The sequence below is a fragment of the Vipera ursinii genome, assembly GCF_947247035.1.
Source record: "Vipera ursinii genome assembly, chromosome: 11".
In the NCBI taxonomy this organism is placed as follows: domain Eukaryota; kingdom Metazoa; phylum Chordata; class Lepidosauria; order Squamata; family Viperidae; genus Vipera; species Vipera ursinii.
In genome coordinates, this window is record NC_139524.1 from 9,103,839 (window position 1) to 9,119,853 (window position 16,015).

General features: G+C 42.8%; 1 protein-coding gene across 1 annotated transcript in view; it reads left to right on the forward strand.

Annotated features, from left to right (window-relative positions):
* ALDH1A3 (aldehyde dehydrogenase 1 family member A3) overlaps positions 1 to 16,015 on the forward strand; it is a 41,972-nt gene that overhangs the window by 18,189 nt on the left and 7,768 nt on the right. Inside the window, exons 3-8 of the mRNA XM_083371356.1 lie at positions 1,447 to 1,587; positions 2,892 to 3,021; positions 7,235 to 7,296; positions 12,233 to 12,361; positions 13,112 to 13,225; positions 15,618 to 15,720. Coding sequence (XP_083227482.1) covers positions 1,447 to 1,587; positions 2,892 to 3,021; positions 7,235 to 7,296; positions 12,233 to 12,361; positions 13,112 to 13,225; positions 15,618 to 15,720 — 679 coding nt within the window. The remainder of the gene's footprint in view (positions 1 to 1,446; positions 1,588 to 2,891; positions 3,022 to 7,234; positions 7,297 to 12,232; positions 12,362 to 13,111; positions 13,226 to 15,617; positions 15,721 to 16,015) is intronic.

Genomic DNA, 16,015 nt, shown 5'->3' on the forward strand with positions numbered 1-16,015 from the left:
GACAGCAGTTCCAGCAGTCTCCAGCTGCCATCGTTAAGCAAGAATCTCATGTGATGGCAACTTTTGATTTCCTACCATGTTCCCCATTGTCTTTGCTTGTGGGAAGCAGGCAGAGACTCCACAAATTGCATTCACGTGACTATGGGATGCTGTGACATCATAATCAGGTACCAGGTATCCCTATCACAATGATGTGACTTCTGCAATGGCTGGAACTTTGAGGACCAGTTGCAATTACCCCTTGTCATCACAAGTTCAAGTGGTTGCTGAACAAGTGGTTGTTAAACAAGTGCTACATAAACAACAATCTCTACATAAACAACAGCTACAAGTGTCTTTGTTGTCAGAGAAGGGAGCTATCTCCTCACGGTTCACAGGAAGACTCTTATATTATCCTAATATACTCTAGTCCAGGGGTAGGCAACCTCGGCTCTTTTATGACTCATAGACTTCAACTCCCAGAATTCCTGAGCCAGCCTGGCTCAGGAATTCTGGGAGTTGAAGTCCATGAGTCATAAAAGAGCCGAGGTTGCCTACCCCTGCTCTAGTCTATATAATATGAGCTGTGATGGCGCAGTGGTTAGAATGCAACAGTGCAGGCTACTACTTCTGCCTGCCAGCTGCCAGCAATTTGCAGTTCAAATCTCACTGGCTCAAGGTTAACTCGGCCTTCCAATTGTTCCGAAGTTGGTAAAATGAGGACCCAGATTGTTGGGGTCAATAGGCTGACTCTGTAAACTGCTTACAGAGGGCTGTAAAGTACTATGAAGTGGTATGTAAGTCTAAGTGCTATTGCTGTACCAGGGCATGGCTAGATTGAAAGGGTGTTCCAGTTTCTCTGGAGTCCATCAGATTTGAGAAAGTCTAGTAGCACATCATAGTATTGAATCTACAAGGCTGGAGTTCAGTCTAACAATCTAGTGCAAAATGTGCATTATTGCCAGATTTTAAGCATTTTAAAACCGTACTTTGAACAGATTGTAGCAGCTAAGATAGGATCTAACCCTGAGCCCTACTGGGCAAATTTGCAGAAAGCTTTAAGCTTAACAGTTGTTAAGCAGATCATTGGTTGTTAAGCAAACTCCACCTCCCCTATTTGCTTGTTGAAAGCCAACTAGGAGGGGGTTGCAAATGGCGAGCCCATTGTTTCTAATCAAAATTCTACAAACTGCCTGGGATAATGTATCTGGATTTTCTTTTGGACAAGTATTTATTTGCGAATTTTTTAATGCTACTCTCTTGTACCATTAACCCCAGAAACCATATTCTGTTCCCAAAGAAGGAATAGAAATACAATAATTCTTGTGACTGTTGACTGTTGAGCAAACTTGACCTTTCTTCTAGGGTTTCTCCCTCCGGGAAAAATTGTGCCCATTTATATTTCAGTTCTCAGTGGTATTAATCATTCGATTGTTTTCCTCTCTTCTTTCTTACTGTTACATGTAGCCCGATATTGATAAAGCGGTGGAGGCAGCAAAAACAGCTTTCCAGAGTGGATCCCTGTGGAGACAAATGGATGCCGCAAGCCGTGGAAGGCTTCTGAATAAACTGGCAGACCTGATGGAGCGAGACAGGGCGGTGTTGGCAGTGAGTGAAGCTGGGGCATCAGCAGGCATGAAGACTCAACCGAGAAGGGTTGGGGTATCCCACTGATCCCCGTGATTTTTGCTCCCTTATTGACCAATGGCATCTGCGGTGCCATTTAGAAAGAGAAGGGAATTAAAAGGAGGCTGGACGATTGAACTTCTTTGCTTCCGTCGTGCAAGCATGAAGAAGAATTTTTTTTAAAATTTTAATTCCATTTATATCCCGCCCTTCTCCAAAGACTCAGGGCGGCTTACAAGCTTAGCAGTAGCCTTCATTCTATGTCTATGCCTACTTATTAGGGCTTTCAGCCCCCCCCCAAGCGGCATTATTACAAAGTCAGCTTAATTGCCCCCAACAATCTGGGTCCTCATTTTACCTACCTCGGAAGGATGGAAGGCTGAGTCAACCTTGAGCCTGGTGGGACTCGAACCTGCACTAATTGCAGGCAGCTGGTGTTACTTAAGGAGGCATCAGCCCACTGCTCCACCAAGGCTCCACCAAGAATGTTGAATTGATAAAGGGGTAGAGTACAATCTGTCTTTATCCTTCTTGCCATAAAGAAGAGGTGGCCAGTAAGATCTACAGAAGATCCTTGCCATTGCCATATAGTCCATCTTCCATGTTGAAGAACAATATGCAGGAAACCAATGAACAGAAAACGTGTGGAGTCCTTGGTGCTCTCTTAGCTTGGTTGTTTGCAGATGATTCATTACCTGACTTCATAACCTCACTAATACAAGTGTGGGGTTTACTCCCTGTTTATAGTTTACCTTGCCCGTCTAGTGGGACTGTGGTTTTCTCCTTGGTAGTTCCTTAACTAGGTTCTTTTTTGTTTTGTTTTGTGCTTGGTGGTTTATCCAGTGTTAATCCTACTTATCTTGCTGTTGGCTGCTGCTTTCTTCTTAGCTTTTCGCTGTCCCCTTTGAATGGTGTGTAAATATGGTTTATTTCTATAAAATGTCTGCCAGCAAACTGACAAACTCAGAGAGCACCAAGGATTCCATAGTTCAATCCTGAACCACATATATTTTCTTCTGCATGGGGAGCTCCAGCACCTTGAGCAACTGTAATCTCCAAGGTTTCTCATTTAGGACTGTTGAGCAAAACCAATACAGCTGGGGTGGATTGTCCCTTCAGGAAGAAGGATTTGCAGATAAGGGTCCCTCCAATCTACTTGGTTGACCAACTGATTCTTGCCACCCCCTGTTTCCACTAAAGATTTGGTTGGGAAAATAGGTCCCCAGTAGAGATTGGCTCTATGTGTCAAATTCAAATACAATGTTCTTGTTTCTTTTTGCTTTCAGACCCTGGAAACTTTGGACACAGGCAAACCGTTCCTCCAAGCTTTCTTTGTTGACCTTGAAGGTTGCATAAAAACCCTGAGATACTATGCTGGATGGGCAGATAAAATCCAAGGGAAGAATATTCCTGTGGGTAAGTTGCACCTGCTGAGTTTCTTGTCTTATGTCTGCTGAGTAAAATTAACCTGAATCTATAAACTGGAGAGGTCATGAAAGTCTTATTCAGATGCTATGGTTAATTAGAGTTTGGCTACCAGGAATATATCTGAGTTTATATGCATCCCTCCTCCTCCTCCTCCTCCTCCTCCTCCTCCTCCTCCTCCTCCTCCTCCTCCTCCTCCTCCTCCTCTTGCTTCATGGTCTAGTTTGTAGAAACCCTGGTATAGGAGGAGTTAAATACTTTTTTGTTGAAAGTCAGGTGATGACTCTTTGCAGACTTTGTTGGCAAAGAGTCATAGTGCAGTAATATTCATGCTCCTTTGCTTTTGGAGAATTTTTTAAAAAAAACCAATCCAAACTTATTTCTGAAGAAGATCATCCCCTGTCCCATGGCTAATAGTAGTTTTCTGCTGAAAACTATCACCTACTTATAGGTACAGGTGGACTTATAAGCATTCATTTAGTGACCGTTTGAAGTTATAACAGCTCTGAAAAGAACTGATTTTCTACCGTCTTGCACACTTACGACCATCGCAGCATCCCCATGATCACGTGATCAAAGTTTGTGGGCTTGGCAACTGACTCATATTTATGACGGTTGCAATGTCCCCGGGGTCTTTCGATCCCCTCTGGCGACCTTCTGACAAGCATAGTCAATGGGGGACCCAGATTCACTTAATAAGCGTGTTACTAATTTAACAACTGCAGTGACTCGCTTATCAGCTGTGGCAAGGAAGGTTATAAAATGGGGCCAAACCCGCTTAACAAGTGTCTCACTTAACAACGGAAATTTTGGGCTCAATGGTGATCGTAGGTCGAGGACTATACCTGTGGTTGCTATGTGCCCTGCAGTAAGGATGTCGGTTGGAAGTTGAGAGCCAGTTTCTCTTAATGATTAAAATGCTGGACTAGAACAGGAGGCCATGATGACTTGTCTCCTCTTTAGCATGAAGCCAGTCGGGTGAGTGGCTTTGGGTCACTCCCTCATTCTCAACCCAATCCACATTGTAGATTTAGGTTTGCAGGGGAAAACAGGAGGCAGGAACATTAGTGGGTTGTACAAATAAAAGTATGAATAACTAATTAAAAAGGAAGCAGCATTTAGGAGACTATCAAGCAACTGAGAGGTGGTGATTCTCAATGGGAAGACTGCCTCCTAAGTGAAGACAACTGCCTTTTTTCAGAATATAATAAAAGTAGCTGGATCAGACCTCAGGACGATGTAGTCATTACTCCTGCCTGGTGCTTCTGAATATGCAAGCTGTCCCTCCCCGCTCCCCAGTGCCTGCCGACAACTCCTTAAAGCAGCTGAATCTTTCCCCACAATTGCATGCTAGTATCTGCAGCTTTTCTTTTTTTTTTTTGAAAGAAAAAAAAAGATGTGTTTGATCTGATCATTCAGAACAATTCATCAGTGGAATGGCTTCCCTCCAGGAAGTCGTGGGTGCTGCATCACTGGAAGTTTTTTAAGAAAAGATTCTGGACAGTCATTTGTCCAGAATGGTATAGGGCAGGGGTAGGCAACCTTGGCTCTTTTATGACTCATGGACTTCAACTCACAGAATTGCTGGCTCAGGAATTCTGGGAGTTGAAGTCCACGAGTCCTAAAAGAGCCAAGGTTGCCTATCCCTGGTATAGGGTCTCCAGGCAGAGGGTTGGACTAGAAGACCTCCGAGGTCTCTTCCAACTCTGTTATTCTATATTCGGATTACAGGAGTTTAGACAAATGCTAAGGGCATTTCTGCCCTGAGACTGGAACCATAAAAGGTAAAGGTTCCCCCGCACATGCGTGCTAGTCGTTTCCAACTCTAGGGGCCGGTGCTCATCTCCGTTTCAAAGCCAAAGAGCCAGCGCTTGTCCGAGGACGTCTCCGTGGTCATGTGGCCGGCATGACTAGACACCAGAGGCGCACGGAACGCTGTTACCTTCCCACCGCAGTGGTCCCTATTTTTCTACTTGCATTTTTAAGTGCTTTCGAACTGCTAGGTTGGCAGAAGCTGGGACGAGTAACAGGCGCTCACTCTCGCGGCACTTGGGATTCGACCCGCCAAACTGCCGACCTTCCGATCGACAAGTTCAGCATCCTAACCCACTGAGCCACCGCGTCCCTTACTGGAACCATAGTGCCACCTTAATATTCTGGCATTACAACAAATAGCTATTAATAGCCTTATTCTCCTTTAATTTGATCTCTTTCTAAAGCCATCCAGCTTGCTGGCCTTTACTAACCGTGCAACTTGAGATGATTTTTATTTAGCTTTTCCCCTCAAATCAGAGCAACCAGTACATTTAAGTTTAAATAGGTAATTAACATTCCATAGAACTGGGCTGAAGTTCAAAAGTGATGAGATTGTTTGGTCAGTTTAATCCATGTTTCCTTGATGTCAAGATTTTGGAAACCAAATTAAGCACAATGTGATAAGCTTTCTCTTTGTAAGCAAACAAAACATTGAAAACCTTCTGTGTCCGTGGGTGCTGTTTTAAGAATACAGTTGACATATAAAGCAGTAGCACTGATGACATTACCTAGTTTGGTAGTGAAACGTCTGCAAGAAAACCACCAAGCTCAGAGAGCACCAAGGGTACCTCATTTCAACCCCGAGCTATAAATAATTGTATTTTTTTTATTGAAAAGTTTTACAATACATTTTATCTTTAATAATCCCTCCCCCCCTCCCTCCACCCAGCCCTTCCTAACCCTCCCTAACCCTCCCCCCTCCCCTTCCCCCCTCCCCCCTCCCCGACTTCCCAGAGCTAAATACAAGGTATAAAAGTAAAAACAATCATAAACAACCATATGTTAACAACAATAAACTATTAAGTCTAACACACTCTAGCTCATGTAAAATGACTACAAGCAATACTAATATCACATTAATACTTATGCAAATGCTAAATGAAACTTTTTGGTCCCATATTTGTTCTGGATATAATCAATCCACTTTTTCCACTCCATAATATAACGTTGTTGCGAATGGTCTTTCAAATAAGCCGAAATCTTTGCCATTTCCGCCAGGTCAGAAACTTTTAGAGTCCATTCTTCTATAGTCGGCAGTTCCTCCTTCTTCCAATATTGACCTACTAAAAGTCTTGCTGCCATAATTAAGTTCAGCATCAACTTGGTGTCCACAACAGTAGTATCTGTAATTATGCCCAATAGGAACAATTGCGGACAAAACTTTATCCTTTGCTTAAATATCTTCTGCATATTCCACCAGATTTTAATCCAAAAAGCTTTAACCTTTTTACAGGTCCACCATATGTGAAAATAATTGTATTTTATAATTGTATTTTATAATATAATTGTATTTTAATTGTAATTGGGTTTTATTTCAAGGTTAGTGAAATTATTTTAATTGTTTTTAATTTTTATAACTTGTTGCATTGTTTTTTAAAAAAAACTTGTGAACCGCCCTGAGTCCTACGGGAGAAGGGCGGTATATAAGTTTAATAAATAAAATAATAATATAAAATAAAATAAAATAAAATAAAATAAATAAATAAATAAATAAATAAATAAATAAATAAATAAATAAATAAATATTTTCTTTTAATGGTAATTATATAGTTGCTATATAATTTCAATATGGATTAGATGGATGTCATGTGTACTCGTGAATATCCGACATAACATCGTTTTGTGATTCAATGAGGGTGAATTGTTTCTACTAAAGTGATGTATTTCAGTCCTCATTTATTTTAATGAGGAAAAGAACCGTAGCTAATAATTATTTGCTAAATACAAGTTACGATTCATTTCTTTTATCACCGAAGAGAGAAAGAATCAGTCACTAAAAGTCATTGATTAACACGGGCATTTTAACAGTTTAAAATAAACGTTTTTTCTTCCAGAGTTTCTATATGACTACAGGGAAGAGCCTTGCCAGGAAACGTTTGTGTGGAAAGTCAGAGGCAAAATATTCCAAGCTGCATGATTCTTAAGTCTTGATAGTCAACTTCTGTTGGAGTTTTCCTCTTTAAAAAAAAAAGTTTTGCCATCTCTTGTTACCGCGTGAGAACATACTCTAAATAGGCAAGTCAGTTATAGTTGGCAAACTCTCATGTTTGTTTCTGCTGAGCCCTTAGGAAAAGTTTTCCAGCCACCCTGTTTGTCTCCATCCCCTAGTATGATTCATATCAAAATCATCCTTGCTTGATAACATATCATGTTCTCAAACCTTTTGCAGATGAAAACTACGTCTGTTTTACCAGGCATGAGCCTGTGGGAGTTTGTGGAGCTATAACACCAGTGAGTAAGACGTTTTGGATTCTAATTTCTGTGGGGGGAGGGTTCCTGAGGATGGAGAGAAAAATTATTATGCCGACAGTCTCCAAAATCCCGTTCTTTCCCCTTTCCGTGGATAATTAAGGTCAAGGAAAGGATTCTAGAGCAGTTAAAAATCAGAGGTGTCCATGAGCTCACCAAGAGTTGAGCATGATTTCAGGGAAACTTGAGTTTTGAAGACCCACTTCTAGAATGCCTGGCTTACCCCAAGTATTTGGCATCTCTAAGGTTGAGCTGCTAAATGTTACCCAGTGACTGCCCAAATATTAACAGGGCATTTGGAGTTTTAACGGCCTCAGAAAAGGCACTTTATAGCCTGTAAAATGTCACCTGGCCATCCTAAAGGGTCTCACTGCACACAGACCCTTGTCACATTTAAGGCTGGTTGCAGTATCCCACGGTCATGTGACACCGACTGGCATTTTTTTTAGTGCATTCTGGTATGTTTCACCAATTTTGGGCAACCCCCCCACACACATGTCCATTTGTGAGAATGGATTTGGCTTATGAAGGTGTGATTTGCTAAAGTACTGCTGTAAAAATGGTCAAAAAATTGGGTCCGGTCACATGGGTGTCTCGACTTACAACGATCATGATTTATGATCTAAATTTCAGTTCCAACGGTAATTGTAAACCGAGGACTACGGATTGCTATCTGAAGGCAGCAAGGGAGTCTAAAACTGCTCTTTGTGCCCTGGGTATTTATCCAGCAATGTGCAAGGTCCTAGCTTGTTTTATTCTGCTTTAGTGAATAAGTCACAGTGACTGTTTTCCAGCCAATGTTACGTTTCTGAAGGTTGACAGCATCACCTCCATTCAGCCAGCTTTAGAAGATCTGATCCTGGGGGTGCAAAAATAAAACTGTTGCAGGGCCACCTCTTAGCTGTGCATTGTCCACGTGTGCTATCACACCCTAGTTCACAAATCCCAGTGTCTCGGTTCACCCACTGTGCAGAGAGAGAGAGAGAGAGAGAGAGAGAGAGAGAGAGAGGGGGGGGGGGGGAGGGAGGGAGAGAGGAAGGGAAAAAAGCAAGCTACATCGCAAAATGTCTGTGGAGATGCTCAGTCATCCAGGTCAGGGTTGTCCCAAGGTACCTTTGGGTTAAGCTTCATCGCATTCCAGCCAGCCTGTATTTAGAATAATTTAAACAGACCCTCCCCACAAATTACCCATATTTTGGGATTGCAATACACTCCGCATAGTTGGAGTTCTCCTCTTCCTTTGTGGGGGAAAGTTCCAGATCGGATGGAAATTATAAAAAAAAAAAGCGCCCAGTGCTCAGAGGGCCTTAGTTATCCCTTCTGCATTATGAAAACTCCCAGTTAAATAGGCCACAGGAGGAATGCTGGAGTGGTTGCGGTGTTCCTCTCTAGTTTATTTTACATAATGGTTAATCCCAGCGTATCATGGCCCATTCTGTTGATTACCCTGCAGGGGAAGATTGCCGCTAGCAATTACCTCTCCTTAATCTACAGCAGGTATTTTTGTTGGCAGAAGATGATTTGTAACTAGGCTGAGAATGTTTACACAGCTGTCAGAATAAAACACCACTCTGGGATATTTCCTTACCACTGCTGGGATTTAGCCAGTATCGCATATAAACTTGACGAGATATGACATCTGATGTCTCCAGGAAAATAAAAAACGGCCCGTTTTATCTAGGCAAAAGAGGTTCCACCAAAAGGGGAAGTTTAGAAGATGTTATGGACACTCCCGTTCGTTCAGAACCATTTATTATGTTCTAACGGGAATTGTGGGACACCCCCCTCCTTTTTCTATGTGAGATATGTCTTAATTAGATTTAGGATGAGAGCTGCTGTATGGTTTCCAAAGAGCTAGTCTGGTGCGGTGGTTAAGGCACCAGGCTAAGCCACTGCGCCAAAACCAGGAAATTGTGAGTTCTAGTCTTGCCTTAGGCACAAAGTCAGCTGGGTGACCTTGGGCCAGTCACTCTCTCTCAGTCCTAGGAAGAAGGCAATGGCAAATCACTTCTAAAACTTTGCCAAGAAAACAGCGAGGACTCACTGACTCAAAAGGACACACCAGAGACACATGTACAAACACACATGAATAGAATAGAATAGAATAGAATAGAATAGAATAGAATAGAATAGAATAGAATAGAATAGAATAGAATAGAATAGAACTTTATTACAGTCATAGACCAGCAATAGACACTTTTTACAATATATTAAAGAATAGTACTGACATTAATAGTAAATAATAACATCCTGTTAAGAAAATACATGTTCTCAAAATGTTAGGGTCACTCCCTAGTATACATGAGTGAAAAGCCGATTAATATGTGAGTAAATATAATGTTCCAAAAATTGTTAGAGATATCTCAAAAAAATTAGCACAAGTTGACAGCTATAATTCTGTAACCAATTTTTTTCTTGTGGACATTGCAGCAACACAGGATATACAAACACACAAAATTTCCAGCATCACTCACATTGTGCATACTCTACTCAGTGGGCTACATGTCCTCCTTTTAAGTAGAAATATAAGGAATACTTGGGGTGGATCTTCTCAACAAGCAAACACAGGTAGTCCTTGACTTATGACCCCAATTTTGAGCCCCAAATTTCTAATTGAGAGACATTTGTTAAGTGGATTTTGCCCCATTTTACGACTGTTCTTGTCACAGTTGTTAAGTGAATCACGGCAGTTGATAAGCTGGTAACATGGTTATTGAGTCTGGCTTCCCCATTTTTTTCTGTTTGTCAAAAGGTCGCGCAAGTTGATCACATGACCGTCATAAATATGAACCAGTTGTCATGTGTCTGAATTTTGGTCATGTGACCACGAGGATTTTGCAAAGGTTGCAAGTGTGAAAAATGATCATAAGTCACTTTTCCCAGTGCCGTTGTAACTTGGAACGGTCGCTAAATGAACTGTTGGAAGTCAAAGACCATCTGTAATATAAATTTTTTATCAAGTACTGACTACCTCTTGATCCCCCGCTGCCCACCAAACAGAAAAGGTAAACCCTCTGTGAGTGTTTTCTTTTTAATTATCAGCTTGAACTTCATGTTCAGATGTCTTGTATGGTCCACATGCTTATTAATGTATTAATTAAATGTACGATGCAGCCGTGGGATTCTTCATGGCTCACAAAACAAGCTTGTAGATTGTACAATAACAAGAGGGATACATAAGACAATTAAACCCAGAGACAACACACAGCACTAGAGGCCCAAATTCTCTCTTTAACATTATCTACCTAGGAGGTAGATAATGTTGGAGGCAGACATATCTCCAGTGAGAGGGAATCCCAAACGTGCCCCATCATTGGAAAATAATGCTACATTTCTCTATTTCCCAGAAAAAAAGGGGCAGTCAGCTGTTTCTCTGGGCACGATCGGAGTGGTCATTGGGGAAAATAGGGTATTGCAAGTCACTTGCACAAATGTCCCTGGACTGACTGCACTTTAGCAAAGCACAACTTCAATCACGGCTGTTTGGAAATTACTTGGCCAACACATGCGGGACTGATCTTATTTTTAGACCCTTTTGGCTTCTCATAGATTTCTTTCTGTGTACACGTGCCAGCACATAGCTGACTTTAGCTGATTTTCAAAAAAAAAAAAAGCTGGATTGGATCTGCTTAGTACTTGAGTGGGGGAACCAAGTTTTTTTAAAAAAGGTAATTACAGAGATTTTTATATTGCTATCAAGAAAACCACACACAGCTACGCCCAGGAAGTCACCTTTATCTCTGCTTAACCTTGACAAAGCTTTCAACGGTAACTCTTCCCCGTTTTTCGAAAATCTTTTTAAAAGGGAACTTTTAAAAAAAAGGGTCTACGAGCCGAAGCTTAGCAGCCACTACTTGTTTCTCCTCTAATGAAAGCTAAAAATCGGCGTACGCAGCCCTACAGTGACACTTAGAGATGGGATAAAGTATCACAGCATGATAAAAAGGGTGTGCTCCTGTTAGAACAGGGGTGTCAAACTCAATTTCATTGAGGGCCGCATCAGCATGGCGGTTGCCCTCAAGGGGCCAGGTGGGTATGGCCAGGGTGGGTGTGGCCTACTGGATGGGCGTGGCTAAAGTGCGTATGGCCTACTGGGTGGGCGTGGCCAGCTCTTCATCATTCGCATCAAGGGTGCCTATGGGGGCCTGGGCAGGAGTGGGACAGATCTGAGGGTCTCTGGCAGGAGGAGGGTCTCTGGGCCAGGGCCAAGGCAGTGGGGGCCGTTCCCTCACTGTTTCCAGGATGGCTTCGCGGGCCGCATGAAACCACTTCGTGGGCCGGATCTGGCCCCCGGGCCTTGTGTTTGACATGTCTGTGTTAGAACATATAGCTCCTGTTCTTCAAAGGAAAAGGTATAAATTCTACATTCTATAACAACCATAGACAAGCATGTCATAAGAAGCATGGAACTTAAACTGTAGAACATTTAACTTAAGCAGTAAATACTACCGATTATGGTGGCTATTTAATTTAGTGGCGTGGTGGCATAGAGGTGAAGTTCTCTCCTCCCAAATTCGGAAGGTTGAGAGTTCAAACCTAGGTAGCAGCAGATGGTTCTCTCCAGGGGCAAAAAAAAAAAAAAGCTGCTGAGAACTCTACGTAGACGTCAGGAAGGGCATCCAGTCAGTAAATGCTCAGCTCCGTCCAGTCCTTCCGACACTACCCCGAATTAAGGGATTACAGGGTCGTAAAAAGGGAGTTTATGGTGGCTATTTAACTGATGGATTTGGCTGTATCAAGGAGCAGCCATACTGTGATTCTCCAGCTCTCTAGGAAGAGCATCCAAAAGGGAACTAGAAAGAATTAGGGGTGTCCTTCTTACCATCTCTGGATCACTGTTGTTTGTTTCTGTATTGGAGACAAATTTCCTTGTGTGTTTCACCACAGTTGGCCAAATAAAGTATTCTTCTTCTTTCAGTGGAACTTTCCTTTGCTGATGCTGATCTGGAAGATGGCCCCAGCTTTGTGTTGTGGCAACACCTTAGTTGTGAAACCTGCCGAGCAGACACCCCTCACCTCACTCCACCTGGGCTCTTTAGTCAAGGAGGTAAGTTCAATGAATAAATCGAGGATTTAGAACCTCCCTAGTTTTCTGGAAGGTAAAAGAAGAGAGAGGAAGGCTTTGAGACTAGCAAAACGAATATCCACTTTTTTGAGGTAGTCTGGACGAGAAGCACAAACCAGGAGTACTACCAATGCCATCTTTCCCTGTAAGATTACATTAACAGAATCTTGCAAGTTTGAAAGCCCTTCTCCTTTTCTTTTCTTTACTTTTACTATCTAGGCAACTAGGGAGGGTCTCTTTGGAGATGCTTCTCAGGAACCTTTTCCTTCTGTGGGCCAAGATATCTATTGCATGATGGTGGTTCAGTCTGCAGAACAGTTCATTTTGGAGAAGTGCTGTTCCCCACCCCCCTTAGGTAAAGGTAAAGGTTCCCCCGCACATGCGTGCTAGTTGTTTCTGACTCTAGGGGCCGGTGCTCATCTCCGTTTCAAAGCCGCTTGTCCGAGGACGTCTCCGTGGTCATGTGGCCGGCATGACTAGACGCCAAAGGCGCACGGAACACTGTTACCTTCCCACCGGAGTGGTCCCTAATTTTCTACTTGCATTTTTACGTGCTTTCGAACTGCTAGGTTGGCAGAAGCTGGGACGAGTAACAGGCGCTCACTCTGTTGCGCGGCACTCGGGATTCCACCCGTCAAACTGCCGACCTTCTGATCGACAAGCTCAGCGTCCTACCCCACTGAGCCACCGCGTCCCCTTATTGCAACTCAAAAAGATGTTATTCCTTTTCAGGCAGGATTTCCTCCAGGGGTCCTGAACATCGTCCCAGGATATGGACCAACGGCAGGGGCTGCTCTGTCTATGCATCCCAAGGTTGACAAAATAGCTTTTACAGGCTCAACAGAGGTAGGTGATGGAAATATTTATGGCTTTTTGTGTCTTTTTTTCCTTCACAATCCATTACGTGGCAATTTTCTTTAAAAAAAAAAAGTTAATCTACAAAACACTTCATTTTCCAAGAGGGCCACAAAAGATTCCCAGGCATATTTGCAAGTATTTCCAGATACTCAGTACAGATGGTTGCAATAGAGAATTCTCACCTTTTTGTGTTTAAGTACTGTAGAAAAATTGTGAAGATGAAATAAATCTGTTGCTGTTAAAGAGTAGGAAATCGGAAAACCACATGGTTCTGCTGTACAGCGACAGAAATTCTACCTTATGGATGTTTTGCATGAAGAGAGCCCATTTGGTCCGTTCTTTCCCCCTTTATGGGGATCATCTCTCCAAAATGTTTGGCCTTTGATGCAGAAAGAGGTTAGTCACTCATCAAGCTTCTGCTTAACTGAATCCACCTGGAGATAAGCTGACATGTGTGGCTCTGGGTTTTATTCAGGCTAACCAGGGCTCTGCGAAGGGTGGACTCTCAAATGCCTTCTCCAGAAATCTCATCTACTCTCCACTTATGGTATTTGGCACTGAGGATTTAATGTCCTTGCCAGCCTCCTGTCAGCTTCCATCTGTTATGGTTTTTCTTGCACGCTTGAGATGCCCGCCTGTAATTATGAGAAATTGCTGTCAGCACCAAAGGCCTGGCCAATGCCTTTCAGTTGGAAATCTTGGCATGGAGCAGCACCATCTAACGGCTGAGTCCTGAATCCTTGGTTGTTGCAGAAGAGTTTTTCCCCTGTTTCTGGGGTGTTGGTTGTGAAGGTTTCTCAAAGCAATTATTAGACTGCAAGCAAATTTCCAAGATCTGGCTGAGAGGCCAGTGAGGGGGTTAATTGTCTAGTACAGGGGTCCCCAACCCCCAGTCCGTGGACCGGTACCTGGCCGCAGCATGCCAGCCGGTCCACACAAACAAGCAAAGCCCCATCTGTGGGATGCAGGCAGCACACAAAACCACACACCCTCCGGTTCACGGAAAAAACTCTCTCCACGGAACCGGTCCCTGGTGCCCAAAAGGTTGGGGACCTCTGGTCTAGTACAAATATCTGAGTTGACATGGACATGTTTGGACCCAGGGTGTCTGAGGATGTATATAAATTCTCCTTCCTTCCTTCCTTCCTTCCTTCCTTCCTTCCTTCCTTCCTTCCTTCCTTCCTTCCTTCCTCCCCCCTCCCTCCCTTCCTTTCTTCCTTCTCTGGGATGTCTACCTTTCTCTCATGTGAGAACCAACCAGATCTGCTCCTGCTTAATATTTTTGGGACTTTTGGCAGCCAGCTAGGTGGGCTCATCCACCATGGAACATACGATCAAATATTCCAAAAGGGTGCATGCATTTCTGCGGGACTTAATTAAAAAAAACATTGAAACTGTGAGCATAGGAGCATTTTGTGGAAGACAGTGTGTGTGTGTTTTTCTTCAGGGATGTTTTTCGTTTCTTTTACATACGTCTTAACAGAATGTATAAGACAAGAGACTGAACTGCAATGCAGTTTTAAGGGTTTATAAATTGTGCAAAAGAGCCATGTTAGGCTGTGATGCCAAAAAGAAAAAAGAAAAGTGTGGAAGCACCTGTCCAGCGAACAAGTTTGATTAAAAGGCAGAATGTGAAATTAAATCTTTACTGGCTAAAAATCTTTCCACTCTTTTTCTTTGGATTGCTTTGTACTTTGCCATCTTTGCTTCCTTCCTTCCTTCCTTCCTTCCTTCCTTCCTTCCTTCCTTCCTTCCTTCCTTCCTTCCTTCTCTTTCTTTCTTTCTTTCTTTCTTTCTTTCTTTCTTTCTTTCTTTCTTTCTTTCTTTCTTTCTTTCTTTCTTTCTTTCTTCCCAGTCTCTTTTTGAAAACCTCCAGTGATGGAGCACCCTCACCTCTGGGAGGCAAGCTGCTCCATTGATTAATTATTCTCACTCTCAGAAAATTTCTTCTTATTATCTAAGTTGGATCTCTCTTTAACAAGCTTCCACCCTTCTTTTTGTTCTGCCCTCAGGTGGTTTGGAGAATAAGTCAATCCCCTTTTCTCCGTGGCAGCCCCTCAAGTACTGGAAGATAGTTATCATATCCCCCACCCCATCTTCCTCTAATCCTTCTCTTCAAGAAGTTCAAAACCTCGAAATGGTTTTCAGGTCGATTCTGCCTAATATTAGAAAATGAACATAGCCTTGTGTTAGACTTAAATACCCACATTTGGGGGGTTTCTGTTGCTCTCGGAAAACAATCTTAGCAAACCCCCTAGTTAGCTCTTTCGCTGACTGAACCAAATGTTCAGAACAAGGTTTTCTCCTTTCGGTGGGGCAGAATCTAAGAATCTCACATTCTTCCCTCCCCCCCCTTTTTTATTTTATTTTTTTGGCATAGGTTGGAAAGCTGATCAAAGAAGCCGCTTCGAAAAGCAATCTGAAGCGGGTGACTCTTGAGCTGGGCGGGAAGAATCCTTGCATTGTTTGTGCAGATGCTGACTGTGAGTGGGGTCCAATCTGGAAATTTCTGTTACCCCTTCAATATGTCATTTCCTTCCTTTCAAAGCAGCATGTAGAAACTATGAAGCTGTACTGTTGAGGTGGGGAGGAGTTAATAGTGTGGATAGATGAAAAAGAAACGGGGGTGGGGGGAAAACCATGATTGTTCAGATTTCAGGGTCCTTGAAATTTTCTTGGTAAGGTTTCAGAAGTAATTGTCCTTGCTAAGAGAGAAGGCCTGAACTGCGGTCACCAGCTAAGTTTTATGGCTGAGGTGGGACTAAAACTCACAGTTTT